The 20315-nt window shown below is 45.1% G+C and overlaps 1 protein-coding gene across 3 annotated transcripts in view; it reads left to right on the top strand.

The window, feature by feature from the left end:
• Positions 1-20315, top strand: part of AHCYL1 (adenosylhomocysteinase like 1) — a 266946-nt gene that overhangs the window by 201236 nt on the left and 45395 nt on the right. For all 3 annotated transcript variants that reach the window (XM_069238342.1, XM_069238340.1, XM_069238341.1), the window contains exons 11-12: positions 6246-6316; positions 19881-19975. In XM_069238342.1, the coding sequence (XP_069094443.1) occupies positions 6246-6316; positions 19881-19975 (166 nt within the window). The remainder of the gene's footprint in view (positions 1-6245; positions 6317-19880; positions 19976-20315) is intronic.

Raw genomic sequence — 20315 nt, 5'->3', positions numbered from 1 at the left:
GTTGTCTCTGTACCTCTTGGGTAAAGACTGGGTAGGCGTTAATAACTGAGTCCTCGAGTCTGAATGGGCCTTTGCTTCGGAATTGCTGTAGTATTGCATCGCGGTCTCTGTGATTTAAGAATCTAGCTATCAGTGGTCTAGGTGGTTGGCCGGGAGCCGGCAGCCACCCCGGGACTCTGTGCGCCCTTTCCACAGAAAAGAACTTCGATGGGGCCCCGTTCAGCACTTCTTTGATTAGCCATTGCTCTAGGAATATTTCCGTGCTCTGCTCTGGTAACTTTTCAGGGAACCCTAGGAAGCGTACGTTATTGCGGTGGGATCTGCCTTCTGCTTCTTCAGCCCATCGCCATAATATCTTCACCTCTGCGTCCAAACGTTGGATTTGTTTTTGATTGTCCGAGGCCGCAGGGGTCAGCTCACTCAACACATCTTCTGCTGATTTCACTCTCTCCGCCAGTTTGCGATGGTCCACTCTAAGTAAACTCAAATCTTGTGATACTGTGTCTATTCTATTTTCCAAGGAGGATTTAGTGTCCATGATCGCCTGCAGTACTTTTTCAAATTGTGTAGAGTGGGCCTGGAGTGTACTTTCCAATGACTGTAAGGTTGGTATTAACTGTTGATCGCTGGGTGCAGGTCCTTGTGTGTTTCGATCTTGGTTTTTCGCAGATTTGTATTTCCCGGCCATGTTGTTTTACTGTTGGTCAACTTTCGATATGCAGGGCAACGTGACTGTGTGCTGCTTGGGTTGCGGATTTCAATTTTGGTGCGCTCCCACCCCACCGCGTATGATTCTTCCTGTGGCGCAGTCAGAGCCGTTTATGTTTCCCACTGATCAATACGGTCGGCGGTGGCTCAGGTCGCAAGTGTATGTGCAACAGACACTCCCTCCTATTTGTAGGTGTCCTGAGTCAGGAGCGCGTTTCCTCCGATAGGCTACCCGGCCGTCGTCAGCGGTGCTGTGTCTTGGGCGGCCCAGGTCACCCTCGGTACGTCCCCTGTGTTGTGCACATGCGCAATTTGGACCCTGGTGGGGACTAGAGAGGGGGGGGCGCCCCGGTGAATGAGGAACAGTGGTGGGGGGGGAGGTCTCCAGCCTCGCCCACCAAGTCAGCTCCCACTCAGGCCCTGTGTGAGCGTCTCCCGCGTTGACAAGCAGGGAGGAAAATTATACTGCCTGTGAGCGCCGTGTCTCCGGCTCCTGGGTGTCACCGCCGGGCCCGAGTGCAAAGACAGCAGTGCCGCGCGGCCCACCAGCATACGTGGCCAAACCGATCTCCTCCTCTTATCAATGAGTTATTCCTCCCCAGGTAACAGGCAGTCACCGCGGGGCTCCCCCATGGAACCTGTGAAATCGTCTCCCGCGTTGATGAGCAGGGGAGGCAACTGTGCTGCTTATGAGCCTGGGGAAGCTGTGTCTCTGGGTCCTGGGTGTCATCGCCGGGCCCGAGTGTAAAAACAACAGCGCAGCGCGGCCTCCCAGCACACGTGGCCGAGCCGACCTCCAACTCTTGACAAAAGTTATTTCTCGGGCATTTGCCCCGGAGCAGCGCGCGTCTTCGCTCTTCTGCGCGTGTCTTCAATCCGGCAGCAAGAACGCCGAAGATACGGTGGCCGCCTCTGCTCGACACAGGTGGGGGGGGGTGGAGAAGCCGCAATCAGTTCTGGACTCCCCGGTTGAGAGCCGTGCCCGCCCACTCACTGCACTCCAAGGCCTCGCGGCCGAGTCGACGGGCAGCGCCCCGCTCCGTCCCAGCCTCTGCAGCCTCCAGCGGTCCCACGATACCACGGCCACCGCCTCCCACGCTGCCCCTGCTCAGTCGCAGCCGCTGCGTCGTCGTCCGTGGCACCTCTTGGCTCCAAAGCAGTGCGCCGACTCCCCGGGGCCAATTCCTTTGCTTGCAGGCACCTAACGCCACTTCGAGAGCGCCTTTTAAGGATATTTTCGGTGAGCCCGATTCGGAGCTCACGCTTTAGGCGTCCTTCTCGGCCGCCATTTTGGCTCCTCCCCCATAAAAGCTACAGATAAAGGTCTGTTATGGTTCAGCTAATACAAAAATGAAAACTCCCTGAAATTCTTCAGCGATGGTGTAATGTGCACAATGCACATCATAAATCATGCAACGCTCTTCACACCCATTAGTTGATAGTATGTTAAAAACAAAATGATTGTCTACAAAGCAAAATACAACGGCACTATGGGTAATGGTGTTTTTTTGTCCAGTGTACACCATAACTGATCTGTAGCAGAGGTTAAAGTTACGCCAGAATTTGTGTAGGAACATCTTTTTTTGTTTTTCTAATAACTTTGAGGCCATATAACGAATCCGCACAGAATTTTCCAAAACCAAATGTTCATCCACCTTTTGCCGTTCATGAAATATTTTGCGCCAATACGTCATGCAAGGACTTAGAGAAATTAGAAAAAAGGGAGGGAGTCACAAAATTTTGATTTTCCATGTTAATTCCTACAGGAAACTTTTAAGTCCCACACAGAGGAAAATAGCTGAATAGAATGACACCAAATTTGGCAGAAACTCAGAATTTTTTTTTTTGGTGATTTGGTGTAAATTGGTTTAGCCGTCTGAGAAATTAGCATTTAGAGAGGCGCTCGAGTTGGGCTCGGAGGGCACAAAAAGGTAGATATATCTGGATGGTTGGTCCAGCAAAAGCCCTTTGATTGGCCAATGAGGATTTTTCTCCCATTGGGTACCACAGTACACCCACAGGACACAGGTTAGCCCTCTTGTGAGGAACAAGGTACTCCTGACATACAAGCTTCCATCCAATGCAGTGGCATGCAAGCTTTCCCTGAAGAAGGTTGCGCAGGGTACCATGGGGTGGAAACGTGTGCCAAGGGACTACAGAGGTACCCAAAAATGTGTTTTAAAAAAATAAGAGAATGTGGATTGGGTGACTGCCAGCGGTTGTGTGCAGGGCCTGACCTCAGCCAGGCCCTGCAGGTAATTCCCCACTGCGCAAGGCCGAAGGCTGGTCGCAAGAAATGGAAAGAGACATTACATAGACATGCTTTTGTAACACCCAGTGACTGACCCCCTGAAGCTAAGTTGCGCATACTGCTACTTTGCATTACTTTGGTAAACTTTTGTTCGTAAATCTTGATTTGCATTGGAAAAAAATACATCTCTAACGTTTTGCTCTGGGTGTGTGCTGCAAACGTATGTCAAAGTGTCTGTAAAGTTTTAGATATGTTCTTTTTGTCATACCAAAATTGTCTTTGTCAGAGAATTTCTGTTTTTTTTGCATAAGATCTCATTTCCCTACCTAACTACAATATCACTTCGTTTTACCAGGAAATATAGCTCACATTCAATTTCAGGTGTGTTATTAGGTTGCGGTTGGCTGCTGTAACCATACTTTAACTGTGCTTATTAGTGAATTTGAAAATTGATCTAAACACATGTTAATGTACTAAGAGTAGAAGAAACCACAATTGTCCCTAAACACAGATTTTTCAATTTTGTGTGATAATCTGTATACTTCTTTGTGGCGCCAAACCGCTACATTGACTGCAGGGCTTGGCCTTCACGGCCTATGCCACCACTGTGCATACACTTTGACCAGGCAAAGCTCAAGTTAGCTGTAGGGTCAATGCACCATGAATTAACCTTTTAAAGCCAACGCCAAACCTGTTTGTAATGCAGATATCCCAAAAACTACTGACTGTATCTACACCAAACCAACTAAAGCTAGACATCTAAGTAAATTTCTATTTCACACCAAGTTTGGTTTAATTCGGATTAGCGGTTTTTGCTACAGTAGTGAAAGAAAATGTTCCTATCGGAGTTACAATGGAAAATGCTTGTATTTTTATGCAGGTCCCCCTTATTTTTTCAATTACCGAATTAATCTGCAAAATGCTTAGCCTGCCAAAACATAGCCACTAACACATTTTGATTTAAAAATTTCATGCAGATTCAGCAAATGGCGCCAAAGTTGTAAGCAAAGCTTATGAGTCGGTAGAAGATCCTGTAAATTACTGATGCAGTATTCTCACACCCAATATTACAGATCCTTTAATGATCGATAATTCTGAGGTGCAGGAATATCATTGTATCCTAAATGGTCCCCTGCTACATAGTGAATTATCTTGGGAATGTGTGTTTCCTTATTCAGTTTCCTTATCCTCCCTACCAGATATAAAGCACTCCTCATTGTGACAATTATCTGTAAAACCAAGGACCATTTGTGAACAAAGTGACCAGGGTGTTAGGGAAAGGCAGTCTTTCTATCCTGACTTACAAAATCATCAGACAGTTATTATTGTACCTATTCTGCCGCCATCAAGGGACACAATGACCGGTAACCCTTCTCTGTATAACGCCTAGTTTTTGTTGCCAGAGTATGCTAGATCCAGTGTGATAGAGTTCTGTGGTCCTGTGCTTTCTAGTTAATATCACTAGCTCTCATAGCTTTACGTTTTACCATGTCAAGTTAAAATCAGATCCACCATTTTACCCTTTTAAAGCATAGCACTTCACGCTCCATTATAGCCGCTTACAGTGCTGCTAGAGGTAACCAGATGCTTAGCCTCAGAAATTCTAGACATCTAGGCTCTCTTATTTTTAGCACTTGGTGAAACGTAAATCTTTTGTTACCAGCTTTGTATCAGAATGAACACTTTACTCTCTCAGAGCATAGCACTTTGTATAATATAGCACTAGCTTGAAATCATGGGCCCACCTGCACCGGTCTTTATTTCTTATTATTCGGGAGATGCTGTTAATGTAATTAAATGCTTCCAGTCAGACCCGGTAACCTTAGGCCCAAATGGTTGAACCAGTGAAACAAAAACTGGTTTTGCGATATTTATAATCATGCTTACAGTCACTTGCATTTTAAATTTGTATGTTTATTGAGCCTCATCTGTTTTTTAGCTCTTTTTCGACTATTAAATGACTAGGAATGTATAATGAAACATTGTGTGTCTGTTTAGTATATTTTAATGTCTTATATTTGTATACTTTTTTTTAATTATGTTGTTGGCACTTTAATTGACTTGATTGTCTATCAATCCTGTCCAGTTTCAGCGTAGTTACCTGCTTTCGGGCTAGTTTTCACCTACACATTTACACAGGTTTTTGCAGATGAAATGTCCAGGGGAGCAAGATTTTACTGTGTTACTTATAATGCTGAATCATTTGCCAACTTCTCCTTGTGCAGGATCCTAGAGTCCTGATATATGGGTGTCTCATTGTTTGAATTCAAAGATGTTTTCCATATTGAGGAACTAGAAATACAAGTACATTTTCCTTACTGTGAGCAGGAGTTATGAAATTAGATACATATGACTGTGTGTCATCATGAAATCCAATCGGAAGGGACTTCAGTCGTTCGTGGATGGAGAAATATATGAGGTGTCTGTCGAACACTATTTGGGAAAAAAGGAGCTGCAATAAAGTAGTAGTAGGGGTCTCTAGGTTCCATGAGTAATGATTTTAATGTTGGTGATTTAGTTTATTTAATGGTGGACAGGACCAGTGCCTTGAGGCAAGGGGCTGCGTAAGTGAAAGTACGAATAACAGAATGTGGGCCTCTGTGTTGAGCAGGTTAAAGCATTTCAGAACTAAGCTGGTTAATAAAAAGCATATGTAAAGGGGCACAACCTTGAGGGGGGATGAGGGCATCATGGCTGGCTCAAGGTCTCTTGGAAGTTTCATTGGTTACAGTATAATGTTGGGTTTTGTGAACAATTGGAAGGCTTGGTGTTTATGCACCCAAAGAGTAAACATACTTCTAATTGCCATAGGCGATAGCTAGCAACAGCCACTTAATAATCTTCATCCCCTGTATTCTAGGCATTGAACTCTAACTATATCAATTTACTTTTTTGGTAGTCTGCGATTTCCTCCAGTAACCCTGCTTCTTAGTCTGTGTTCATGTTTTCCCTCCAGCTCCTTAATCCAGGGTCTTGTCTCTCTATAAATTGTATTCCTATCTGTTGATTCAGTGTTTTGTAATTCTGTTGTATCATGAACTAGTCCACAAATATTTCCATAGAATGACTCTACATTCTCTGCTTTCCCTTGTGCGTGGTTTCTGGGATGTGAGTTGGTATCAGCTGCTGGCCTATTAGGACTAATGTCTGAATACATCATCTTTATTCTTATCACTCTTTTATCTGTGTATAACTACAAGTTCCTTAATGGACTCCTTCATGTCTCACTTCCACGTTTGCCACATGTTTCTTTTGGTTTTTGACTTTGGTTTCCTTCTCTTGTCAGCATGGATGGGTTCCGCGTGGTGAAACTGAACGAAGTCATCCGTCAAGTGGATGTTGTAATCACCTGCACAGGTAAAGTGTAATGGGATATATGAGTTGAGGAAAAAACGAAGGGGAGGAACCAAAGGGAAAATTGGGCGGAAGACTGACATGGTGCAGCTGTAAATATATAACTATAAAATATATAGTTATAAATATATAGCACCACGCATCCTTTCGGAAATAGTGTGAGTCAGAAGAAACTACAGGGGAAATAAGCAAATGTTAAGATGCATTGTGGGAGTGGGGAACCCCTAAATTCTTACACCACAAAAGACACCTCAACAACATGCCATTGGGTGGGTGTATCGGGGACGGTGTCAAACCTCAATTTCATGAGGCAATGTGTCAAGATAAGGTGCAAAACAGTGTATTAAAATTACAGTCAGTTAATTAAGGACAGACTCAATATGTGAGTTCTGGGGCGGAATTGGAAAGTTTAGATGATTTATTACAAAAATTAAAAAATGTACAATACAGAATAATCAGAATGCAGGTGCTTAAAATAATTGGCATAAAGACTTTTAATGATAAGTCAATATAGAATAATAGAATTAAAAATATTCTAATTCTCAGGTGAACAGCAGAATCAGTAAGAAATCGAACAGCATACATAGTAGCATCAGAAGGTCATCTCAGAGTTCTGTTTTACCACACGAAATTGAGGGATTAAATAGGAAATCTGATAGACTAACATAGAAAGTGCAGCTACATGATGAGTAGAGCAAAATAATACAATTTCAACAAATCAGAGCACTGAAAATTAGAGCATTATACTGCCTTTTCACTTAAACGCTATCCCACTACATGAATATTGATTCAGCTTCATATATGCTAATGTCATCGAGAGATGGCAGAATAAACTAGTTACAAAACAACAGTGAACTATTGTGAATGAATGCAATACAGCGAGCAGGCCAAAGAAACATTGAAGGTTAAAACATTGCTGAACTATGCTAGAATTGAAAGTCTTAAAAACATAATTTGGAACTAACTAGACATTATGGGCCATATGTACGAACACTTTTTCCCATAGGCACAGAATGGGTAAAAACCTTTGCTACATCTGGCCCTATATGCATGAAAACATGGGGCAGAAATAATAAACAGTGAATGTGTAGATTGAGGCATCCATTTTTAACAAAATGGGGTGAAGGCCTAGCTGAGGCCTAGTTAGCATAAGCCAAGAAAAAACAATTTAACAGGTCATAGTAAAATTGTTTCAAAGGCAGTAACATCATATAAATGTACATCTGTGAAGTATAGATTACTATCCTGCACATTGTCAGTAATGGACAATTTGATAAATGCACAAAAATGTTTACAGCAGAAATGATTGGGCAGTAAAATAAGTAGACGTGCACCCACACCGGATGGGATAGGCTCAGAAGTCAAAGGATTTTCAGACAGCCCCCCTGCCTTAGAATATTGCAGCACAGATTGGCAAATTTTTCTTCTTTTGTGGCATTTTTGGGAATTTTGGTTACCAATATTAGTTTATTATGCTTTACGCCCCACACCCCAAAACAAAAGCATTTCAGGATGCCATATTTCATTTAGGCCTGCCTCCTCCTGTTCCAAAAGCCTAGCCAAACCTGATTGTCATAGGCAGGGGTGATCACTGAGAAAAACAAAAATTGATGCACGGAAAGGGTGAGTTTATTCTAAAACCCGGCAATTAAAATTACATTAGTATTACATTGTACTTTTATATTTCTCCCACAGTAGTCCCCATCACAAGCGTCCTGGTATTATTTTAAGTAATACATCGTGTAACGATACTTACCAGACACATTTCCACACCCTTCCACGCTTTGGACCTCAAAATGGGGAACAGTGCAAATGCCATGTTTTCCTCTGTTTCCGAGGTGCACAAATGTAGAATATGTGTTTTTGCCTGGCACGCTTCGCACAGGAAGTAACATAGGAGAAGCAGTGTTACTAGATTTGTTGGGATCCTCATTTTTAATCCTAATTTCGGCGTAAAATACAATTGTGCCTACACCAGGAATTGCACGTAGATCATAGTGAGATCTGTGCTTTACAGCCAGGGTTCAACCATATGAGAAGCAGCCCCCAAGTAGCATCACCCAGCTGAAACTCCTAGACATGGTGTGGAGAGCAGAGCTACAGATAACTGTAGAAGGGCATTTATTGGGCTTGGTGCGGGACTCAGAACTGAAAAACAAATAGGACTGAAGCAGGTCAGGAATGAAGTGCATCTGCTAAATAGTGGGGTTTCTGAGAGCTATTACGTAAACTTTGCAGTACTGAGCAGTAAGTCAGCTCTATACTCACATACCTGTGCCTAGAAGTGCCCTTTGAAAGGCACTGGGCGAACTATATGAAGCTTGGGTTGCTGCCATTACTGATGTACATCGGCTGACCTGTGAAGGGCAGGAGTCCCATATAGGAAGCTGGCATGTGAAGTTGGCTCTGGGAGTTAGTGTCTCAGAGCAGACTATGCTTATTTGTAGGTCAAAGCCTACCAGACATCTCAGCTATCTGTTCGCAAAGACATAACGGGGAAATGCAAAAGCTTGCCTACGAATTTATTCTGCCCATTACTTAACTTTAGTTTTATGGTTTGGAATTCGCATTTGCTTGATTTCTGTTCACTGGCTTTAAGTATTTTAGCTCATCCAGCATGTGTTTGCCCCTTGCATGTAGCATAGCCTTTTTACCTTATTTCTTATTAATTCCTTCTATGAATCTACAACCGTCTGCTTTTCAGGAGCAATTATTTTCCTTTTTTGTGATGCACCACCTAAGAGTGCATGCAATTTTCAGGCCTCCTTGTATGCTTCTCTTCCCATCCCCCAGTGTTCCAAGTGTTTTTTCTCTCCTGTGTGTTGCTGCCCACTCATGCTCGATGTTGTTGACTCTCCCTTGAGTCCTTCTCCCCCACCCTTTCTCTCCATTGCTTCACCTGCACCCGCATGTGTTTCTATCACACGCTCCACCTTAATCTCTCCCACCAGTCTGCTGTTTTTTCTTCCTCCCTCAAGCTGCTACCCCCTTGTCCAGCTTCCTCCGCTGCTGCTATTGCTGTTTCCTCATCCTCCCTCCCTCCGTTGCCACTGTTGCTTTTTTGCCATGTACGCGCCCTCCTTTACAGCTGTTGCTTAGTGTCTGTCCACCTTCCCTCCCCAACTGCCATTGTTGCTTAGTGCTTGCCCATTCTTCCACTGTTGCCACTTAACGCCCGCTCACCCTCCCTCCGATGCTACTCAATGCACTTAGTTCGTGCTGTATAAACACCTGCACTTTCAGAGGCTCTCATAAGTGAGGGAGGCTTTCAAATCAACCTGTGAACCCCCGCACCCCACACACGTCTTGAGAATGGGCATCTCTACACTGCTTAACTACAGTGCTAGGTAAATTAAATAAAAAGTTACCAAAGCTGCTTTCGTTATTAATCATGTACTGTCTAGAGCCCAGTCATTAGCCCCAATCATGTCCAGTGAATGCCCAGTCTTAACCATACTTTTAGTCAGAACCACAACACGGCAATTGGTGCATTGTTTCCACAAATACCCCACATCAACAGACAGTTTACACTGCTGTCTAGAGAAGGCTGCAGTGCATTTCCTGCTCTCCAAGGACCTGTCATCTCTGAGACGTAAGGTCTGAAAACAAACATTGTCAAAGTCAATAGGTCTTGCTTCATTTTAAAGAACACACACCCATGCCTTTGAAATGCAGGCTGTAGTAACAGAAGCTAGAGGTGTAGGGGGGGCACTAGAGACCTGTTGAGTCACATGACCTTGCTGTTTCACTACCTTAGACCGGTAATAGAGCTTCCTTCAAACAGACACGAGAACCTGCGGTAGCAGGCCTCAGATCCTTGAGGCATTATTAGAAGTCCTTTGAGGGAGAGTAGCTTGCACCATTAATAGCCTTCCAACCACTCCCCTCTAAGTCTCCAAACACCAGCGAATTTTGGACAGACCTGATTTCTTTAAATGACTTTTTGATTATATGAAGAAAATAAAGGGAGCTTTAGCAAAAACCATACAAATAGAACACAATGCATCATTAAAATGTTACAGTATATGATTATTGATAGAAAATGTATATTTAATTTACCTTGGAATTGGGTCAGTCACATGCTCTGCATTTTCCAGAGCACGTTCAAGGCCTCCTGGTACCGAGGAAATTCTTAGGAAAAAAGAGTCTCTTTGTTTATGATGGACTGCTGGTGGCAACATCAGAGGCAGCTGGTGAATTAAGAACATGGTGGGTTGTTAATACCTGCAAAGAATGCGCAAACCCTGCCATGCTTGCAGCCTTTGGTGATGAGAGCATGGAGTGCAACAGAGCTCCTACTCCCAAGACTTTTGAGAAACAGTGGGGTGACTGCGATGAGAATGTGGTAGAGTGTGCTAATCAGGCTGTAGGGTTTCACAGGCTGTTCCAAAGGGTCACTGATGAAATATTTCAAATCATCGCAGGGGAATATGATCCATTGTTCCATTATACCACGCATTTTTCAATCATGAATCGTATGCTGTAGGAAATAATTCCAGCTTAAAATAATGCACTTAAAAAGAAAGTGATCCTCACTGTTTCTGTGCAAGTTAATAAAATATGTGTCCGAGAATTAAAACACTTCACCCTTACCACTATTACATGTCATTGTTGTCATTTTATGGAACATGGTCTCCAATATATTTCTTAGTCTTTCCGACGTATGCTGCTGGTCTTAGTGCGGTGAATGGCCAGGAGTGCATTTGGCAATGATTATAGACTGTGCCATTTAATAGTGCATCAGAATCAGTCTAAAATCTTAGTATGTGCATTCATATAGCAGGTATTCCAGACATATGCCCATTTTCACAACACATGAGAAGGTGAATGTCCTACTATGGCCTGCAGCCTGCTCCACAGTATGACCGCACATATGAAGCCTGAGTACATTAGATTTCTGTGTTTAACTTCGAACATTTTAAGAAACGGTGAATGTTGCTAATTGAAAATAATAAGAACCTAAATCCTTTGTTTCTCCACTTAGCCAATAGCTCATAGACAGCGACTGAAAAAGCTTCCGTCCAGCGGACGCACAACACAGTGCCATAATGGATGCACTTTCTTCACCTGCACTGTAATAGGGAATGGGCAGCAGCTACACCTTCTCCCGATTGGAGTTCAGTGATGGTGCCACAAACCCTACATGTTCTCCTGTCTGGGCTGCTCTATCTATTGTGGCCAGGCTTCAGATGTTTAGCGGTGACAAGCCACATTTCAGACATGAGTTTAGCATAAGCAGCAATTTGCATGATGTTTCCTCATGGCAGTCCGGCTGGTAGCAAAGTCAACAACTCACTCTCCCTGCTTCTACAGTTGTGGCAGCAATGCCCCCTTTTCTGATGGCTATATCTTCCTGCCGATTCCTCAGCTTATGAATACTCAATCAAGGCTTCAGACTAGTCTGAAAAACCTTTCCCCCAACAATCGCCTTCCAGTGCAATCAGACATGCAGCTTCTTCTTTGGGTGTGATGTAATAGGAGTATTGGGTGCAAGCCAATGCCCAGGTGTCAGTTCTTGTGTTTCCATGCTTACACCTTTTTGACTAGTGCACATGTTTCTGCATAAAGTCTCTGGTTTCATGCCTTGTAGAAGGTGCTGCAAGAAATGTCTTCTTCAGGGGGTCGCAACATGACCCACAGCCTGTGCCTCCTACATCTCCAATCACCCAATAGGAATAAGGGCCACAATGTTTTTGGCTAATGCCCACAAAGAGATCCCTATGCAGTTTCCATCTCCCAGAGAGCGTTCACCAAAGAGATTTGCCCACAAAAAATAGAAAAAGCAGCATAAGAATAAATAGTCTTCTTCCTTGGGGAAAGTGGCCAACTCCAGGGTCTAGATCTGGACTTTTCCTCCTCCTTATTTTCGCGGAACATCCCATTGCCAAAAATATGAGACCAAAGTTTCTGGGTCCATTGGCCAATGCCACATAGGTTGAGACTGCCCTGCGGTGCCATTCAGAGTCAATTGCTGGCTGGGAGAAGCTTGACAGCTAATGGAAATGAACCTCCAGGAACTGCAGGCAAGGAAACGGTAACTTTATAAAAGTTACTTTTCCTTCATATTTATTAGAAATCCGACTTCACCATTGAGTTACATTTTTTGTTTACAAACAGATTTTTATAGAATTTTCCGAAGTATCCGGGCCATATCGACCAGAAATATACCAATAACATTTATGCAAAATTAAAACAACAGACAATAACATTAAAACAGGCACATATGAACGCCACCATGTCCCAATGTCCACTTCTTGAAATCGATGTGATAAAGAGTATAGGGCCGTTTGACATATCAGGGGTTGGACGTCCTATAGGTTCTAATCTTGTCATCCAAGCAAGATGTAGAAGTTCAGACAAACTCTTGGGTGAATCTCTGTGGTCTGCGCACCTCTGCCAAATCTTGGGGTGCTTCTGGGGGCATCCCCTCACCTGAAACATGGCTATTTTCAGCCAACAATAACTCGGAAAGGGGGCAACCCTGATGGGTCCCCCTCTGTATTGAGAACTCTTCAGATATGTAGCCCTCCACCCTCACTGTCGCTGTCAGGTCTGTATACAGTAGACATACATAGAAAATTAATCTAGGGCCGAAGTTCAATCTGTGGAGCAGGGCGAACAAATAATTCCAGCATACGGAATCGAACACCTTGTCCATGTCAGCCTGGAGCACTGCTGCAGGCCCCTCTAGATGACCGGTCAGAGCAAGGGTGTTGGAGACTCAGCGAATATTGTGGCACATAGCATGGCCTGGCATGAAGCCTGCCTGGTATGCATGGATCCGATCTGGAAGATATGGAAGCAGTCTATTCGCAAGGGCTTTGGCTAAGAGTTTGGCTTCTATGTTCAGAAGGGAGATCGGGCTATACAACGAAAGGGCTTCAGGAGGGCAGCCCGGTTTGGGGAAGACCACTATATCGGCATAGCGCCACTCCTGTGGGAGAAGTGCAGAATCTTTGGCGGTCTGGACCACTTGCATATAATATTTCCCTAGCTTGGGCATAAAGGTTTTAAAGAACTCCCCCTGAGAGTCCATTAGGGCCTGGATCCTTTCTCATCTGGAGTCCTGCCAGGGCCGAGGCCACCTCAGCCTCCATAAGCTCTTTATCGGGCAAGTCTGGGCATCATTGGAGAGCGTCTGAAGGGGCAGAGCACCTACAAAGTCAATAATTTGGTCTAGGGGTAGTGTCTCATGTCTGGTGTTTCGCGCCTGGAAATACGTTACGAAGTAGTGAGCGATCTCTCTGGGCTCAACTATCAGAGCCCCCTGCTTATCTCAGATTAGTGTTAGGGGGGAGGTGTCTGATATGTGGCCTGTCATAGCCTATGAAAAATTGTACTCGATTTGTCACCTCATTGACAAATGCAACTTTGTGCAGCCCAATAAGTAAGTTTAGCTTCGTCCATCAATAACTGACAATGCCACTGCTGGACCACCCCCAACTGTGTCTGAGCCACCTCCTGCCCGGCCGCCACGCTCCCCCAATTCATGAATCTGTAACTCAAGGTCGGCTATGTGTTGCAGCCTACGCTGTTGTTCGCCTTAGCAATACGTAATGTAAGTGCCCCGAAGGACCGGTTTCAATGCCTCTCATATCGTCACCGCCAACACCACTGAGCCTGCATTAAGTATAAAGTATTCGTTAATGTGACGGGTAAGATGTGTTCTGTATGTGGGAAGATGTAAGTTCCATGGCGATAACTGCCATCTAAAGGGCGGCCTCTCAGGTCCCAGACATAGTCCCATGATCACTGGAGAATGATCTGCTCACCCCCTAGCCAGCACCTCAGTATCAGAAATCCTATGTACGTAGGCAACAGGGACAGTAATCTGGAGAGGGAATTGTGTGTCATGGAGGGATAGGTGTAACATCTCCCCAATTGATGTTGTGATCTTGAGCGACCCGAGCATCCATAGCATCATTCCAATCCCCACCCAGCACCAACAGGCCATGAGGAAGGTTCCCCCATAGGCGCACTACCCCACCTACAAAGGACTGCCAGAGAGAAAGGGGCCTAAAAACCACCAAGGGTGACAGTCTCACCATAAAGCGTACCTGTGACCACAGTGTATCTTCCCAGACGGTCCACCTAGAGTTAAGCATGTTGGAAGGGTAAGGACCTCTGTATAAAGGTACATGTACCTTGGGACCCCCACATAAACCCCAAATGGAAGACCTGGCTGTACCCATACTGGGCCAGACAGGGAGCTCTATTACCCAGGAGATGGGTCTGCTGGAGCATCAAAATGTGGGCTCCTGATCTTTTGACGTACTTCAAAACCCCTACACATTTGACTTTGTCAAGGATTCCTTCCACATTCCAGGACATGACACAAACTGGTCCTAGTGGGTCATTCTGACTCTCTACACCCATGGCGTGTATCATGTGTGGTTGGACATAAACGGGTGCTTTAGTGGATGGTGTGACAGTGCCAACAGATAAACCAGAATTAAACAAAACTTCTCTCCAGAACTTCCCCCCCACCCACATACTTCACTAACCATAATAACCAGGAAGCTGCTGTCATGGACAGCGATAACATGGCACACCAGTTGGCAGCTCCAGCGGTCACATCCAAGGGATCCCAACACCTAATATCTGGAAATCACTAGTGGCTGTCCCTGGTGCTAGAAGACGGTCTCAGTTCTGCCTACACTGCATCACCTGCAGCAAAAAACATGCATAAGCAAGACTTTTTGTTATCCCGGCTTCGTGCTGGGAGAGTTCAGCACACCTCCAGGGGCTCCCAACATTGCAACTTAATGTATCTTTGCCTCTCCTGTCACAGCTCCTGGAGGAGCGGGATCTGCCTCGCTACTTCCACTTGAATTTCCTGGGTCAATCCTTAGTCCCACTCTGCGATGAGTCTGAATCAAAGCGCGGGATGTATGACGCTTTAGGGTCACCTTTTTATCAGTCCATCAAAAAACCTCTGGGGTGTCAAAGTAGGTCTGGGATTTAAAGCCCACACCTAAGTGGCCAGGGTACAGCAACATGTATTGCAGTTTAAGTTCACATAGCTGTTGTTTGCCTGCCATAAAGGACTGGCGTTGTTGCTGTACCAGCTTAATGTAGTCAGGGAAGATCATGATGGAGGAGGTGTGAAAGACAATCCTGTTCTGCAAGCAAACAAATTGAAGGGTCGTGCCCCTGTCCATTTTCCTACTAGTTTAGGATCTTAGCGGGTATAGGTCATGGGTGGGGGTTTCTTCACCAGGGTCCTGTGGGCCTGCTTCGTCATCAAGCAGGAGGAAAGAGCCTCTGCAGGAACCACAGGGTGCAGCCATTGAGTCAAAAAGGCATCTGCTGAATTATTCGCACAGCCCTCAGGGAACCCCACGAATCGTACATTAGTGCAGCTTGCTCTCCCCTCAGCATCCTCAACACGTAGGACTAACTCCTTGGTGACCTCTTCCAACTTGATTACCTTCTTCTATAAGGTTATTACTGAGTCTTCCACACCCAATACTTTCGTCTCCGCCTCTGCTTCAAGAGATCTTGCCAGAGTAATACACTGTCTGATCCAACGGCTCCTATTTTGGATAGCATATCACAGGATTGTGTAATGGCAGCCAGGTGTGATGCGTTATCGGGGCGAGGGTGGCTGATCTCTGGGAACGGGTGGTTTGGACGGACCATTGGGTTGTGTATATTTATCCATGGTACTCTGCTTTGCCACCGTTGTGTTTTTGTCCTTAATCGTGGCTAGTGTGTAGCTCCTGAGGTACACCAACACTTGCATCAAGGCGCGACCCGCCAGATCCCCTGGAGGACAACTGGGGTGGCACGTGCAGTTGACCACTGGTCGTCAGGAGCAGAATGACTGAGGCAGGGCAGAGGCCCCCACAAGTGCTGTCAGTCCGCTCTGGGGCACATGGACAGGCACCAGGGTTGATCGCCTCCCTCTTGCTGAGGGACAGTAAGCAAGGATATGGCTGGACCTCTGATCACCAAGGCATGTGCCTGCACAAAGCTGGTGGCACCACTGCATCTGTTTGCCTGTCCAGAGGACCCAGCAGGATTCAGACGAGCCCTCCCCAGATGGCAGCACACAGCGGCAACAGGTATCCTAGTCTCACAGCCAACACCCTTCTGGCTGTTTAAGTGCAGCAGTGAAATCACTCTATATAAGGCCCATGAGGAAATGTAGGGTCCCAGATCGTGCAATCTCCTGTGGCTCACAGGCACATCTCCCTTGTACTGAGATATGCAGGATCCTCCTGGGTCTCCCTTGCCATTCGGTTCCAGCCGCGACCCACGGAGGCTGCCAGGCAGCCGTGCAGACGTTGCACCCTACAGGGGCTCTCAGGGCATGAGCACCTGTTGCAGCAGAGTGTCGCCGAACATGGCAAGGGAGCCTTGCCTCTTAGGCCCCACCGTGTCCTATGCTGATGTGACGTGTCGCCACTCTGTGATGTGGGTCCCTACCCCATGGGTGCACGAGTAGTCTTTTCTTGTGCTCCATTGTGGGTGGATCAGCACTACCTGTGGTGCTGTGTGTTCAGGGGCTTGCAACGGCAAATGGCCTCACACGTCTCTCTCAGCGCCATGTCTCTACAAGGCTCAACCCAGCCGCGGCCTCTTGGATGGTGACTTTGGGCCGGCCGCGCCGTGTGCTGCTCCTGTACATGGCACACCCGGTAAGTACCAGGCCCCAAATGCCTCCGGCATGTAGCTATGTAGTTTCTTCTTGGGCTCCTATGAAGGTGGATCAGCACTTCCTGCAATGCTGTGTGATCAGCAAGCTCACAGCAGCAATCAGCTGTTCGTGTCTCAATGCTGTGTCTCTACATCACCACCCGGCCGCAGCCCCTCAGATGGCAACACAGGGCCTGCCACACCGTGCGCCGTTCCTGCACAGGGAGCCCCTAGGTTAGTACCAGGTCCGCAGTGCATATGGGATGTAGCAGGAAGCTGTCTGGGTGCAGTGCGGGCCGATGATGCTAGATTTGTTGGCGACTGCCGGGGAGCTCAATTACAGAGTGGATGCCATGTTCGGTTGTCAAGCCACGCCCCAGAGTTGGCTTTTTAATAGCTATTAAAAATAGTTGTTTAATTATTTTTCAAGCTGGTCCCAGTCCAGAGATTTAGTATTAGGATTTTAATCTGTACTCTGGTTTTTGTACATAGCACAGCGAGGCCTGCCATAGCGAAAAATATATTTTCGGAACTAGTACCTATAAGAACATATTAACATGACATTTCTACATATCCTATTTAAAACCATGTAGCCTGCCTTGTGGGCTACAATGCCTGCATAAGGGTGACTTTAAAAGGGAGGTTTTTACCTGTCCAGAGGGTTTATTTTGACAGGTCGAATGGTAGTTTTTACACTGCTACTGTGAGGCTACAGTGGTAGGACCAAAGCCATGTTGCACTGCCAGTGTAGTGGAAGATAGAATTGGTGCTGCAGTCCACTAGTGACAGTTAACGTACAGGCCCTGGGTACACCTTGTACTGTGTACTAGGGACTTATAGGTAAGTTATATATGCTATGTAGGGTTATACCAATTCAACCATGTTTAAAGGGGAGCACACGAACTTTACTACTGGTTAGCAGGATTAAGTGCACAGAGTTCTAAAGCTAGCAACAACCGATAGGGCAAATTATCTGGAGGAACACCATGCAAAAGATTGTCATTTCCTACAGAAGGCTTAAATAATTTTGAATCCTACTTAGTTGAAGTTTTGAGTTTTGCATTGCCCCTTCTACAGCATTGTCCGCATTTATGTGACTTCCTGACCAATCTTTTATGTTTAACATACTTCCAGTGGTGCAGTTTCCAAAAGGATTGCTTTGTTTTTTTTTCATCCCGCTCTGTTTATTGCTCATCAGTGAGATTTGACTCTTGTATTGAATTCTTGATATTGCCTCCATTTGAGATGACGCACAGCTCCTGATTCGTCTCTCCACCCTTTTCAGTGTTCTACCTTGATGAGTTGGTCATAAAACTTACCTATCCTTTTTACCTAAAGTGGCTCCTGCATTTCATATGGTCCAGTCTATCACCATTTCATTGTTCTTCCCTCCTCCATGCCCAACCAAGGAGGAGAAACTATTGCATAGACTAGACCCCAGATGTCTAGTGTCATACTACATTGATCTCATGTGATGGCTAGCTGTTTTGTCTCCACTGGAACTAAAAAGGGCAAGATAGTGACCATACACTTCAGTTCTCATTGGATCATCCTGTGTATCAAGATCTACTATGCCATGTCCTGTTATGGGGATTCCTGCTCATTTAACCACAGCAAAGGCGTCTTAAACTTTTCTTTCCACAGGTCTCCCCTGTGCTGACTTCTGTCAGGCAGCTCTGTGGTCATCATTGCATTATTTTGCCAAATGCTACTGCCTCATGTCTCAGGCACCAAAAGGTGGATACTTTGTCTGAGTTGTGTTGCATTACGCCCGTGGTTTACTGACACTACTCAGTCCCACGTCCCAGGAAGATAGTGCTTTTCGATTTATTTATAAGGAATCTGCAGGAAAATGTATTCCTCAGGAGAAAGCATTACTTACTTTTGACAATATTTCTGGTGTATACATAATGTTCCAGCAAATTCCTCCCTCATCTACTAGAACTGTTATTAATGAGATCCTGAGTAATGCAAATATGTAATGTGCTGCACTTGTTGTTGTTGTGGCTCTTTCTGTTCCTCTCTACACACCTCGACCTCGATGGGGTGGGGGAAAAGTAGCAAAACCTGACACCAGCTCTCCTCTTGTCACTTACTGTATTCTAATGATGTCACATCTAGAGTTGGTCGAGGCTGGATCTGTGTGGCATCCCTTGGTGAGCCTGGAGAGTAATTGCTGGAGAAAGAGGTTTCCAGACCAGTCTGAAGTCTGGAGTGAGTATTTATAAAGTGAGAAATCTGCTGGAAGTTATTTTTCTGGTCCTTCTAAAGCCACAAGACAGCTACCATTCATGAGTGGTATAGAGACAGGACTAAGAACACCATAATCTCCATAATAGGAAATTCTTTCATCATAGCTGATAAACTGCTTTGTTCACAGAGACGAGCCATCATTGCTTCAGGTTAATAGTATGGCACATAAGAATGTGGTTTATTATTTCATGCAAGCTGTTACAGTCCCTACAATAATGTCTGTAATAATACCCTGCCTCATTTTTCACATTCCGCATACCTAGCTCAATACTTTCAAAATAGGAAACATTTTCATTCCTGTTCTTATACAACATCACTTTGTAGCAAATATACTGTATTTAAATGATAAAAGCATGCTGTGTGATAGGGCATATGACATGCATCTCCAGTTTGTGAAGAATGTTTACATACATCCCTCTGTGTGAGACACATATGCACCTTAGTTTACTCAAGGTGAGCAAAATGTTTGCAAGAACCCACCTTAATGAGCAGGATGTGTGCACTCGTCACTCCATGGTGAGCAAAAATCTGTGCATGATGCTGCCCCATGTGAACAAAATATATGACCTACTCTTCCCTTGGTGAGACGGATGTTTGTATAAATCTCACTGTAGTGATCGAGGCATTTGCATTTCATAGTTTTCACCCAACTATATTCTATCTGCCTCTGTAGGAAATAAAAATGTGGTGACCCGGGAGCAGCTGGACCGAATGAAGAATGGCTGCATTGTATGTAATATGGGGCATTCCAACACAGAGATTGACGTGGTGAGCTAAATATGGTTTGTCATTTGCATTGCTTTCAAATCACCCCTCTACCTTATGTCATAGACATATTTTCTAAACATGCCCACTTGTGGGTGCATCATTCAAATTATTACACAATATATTGCAGACAAGGCACTCAGAATGCTTATGCTCCTTAGAGAACAGAGCTGGCTGTCAGGTAACACAGATTTTACAGTGCCATACTTCAAATCTAGTAGATGTGGGCATTCATTAGTGGTTCAGGTTAATCTAAGTATATCTATAGATCACTGTAGTAGATTGTGGGGTCTAATTTTACTATGCATCGTTTGAAGCCTTAGGACAGCATCAGTCCATCAGC

Source organism: Pleurodeles waltl, chromosome 6 (genome assembly GCF_031143425.1).
Source record: "Pleurodeles waltl isolate 20211129_DDA chromosome 6, aPleWal1.hap1.20221129, whole genome shotgun sequence".
NCBI classification, from domain to species: Eukaryota; Metazoa; Chordata; class Amphibia; order Caudata; family Salamandridae; genus Pleurodeles; species Pleurodeles waltl.
This window is presented reverse-complemented; position numbering and strand designations above follow the sequence as displayed.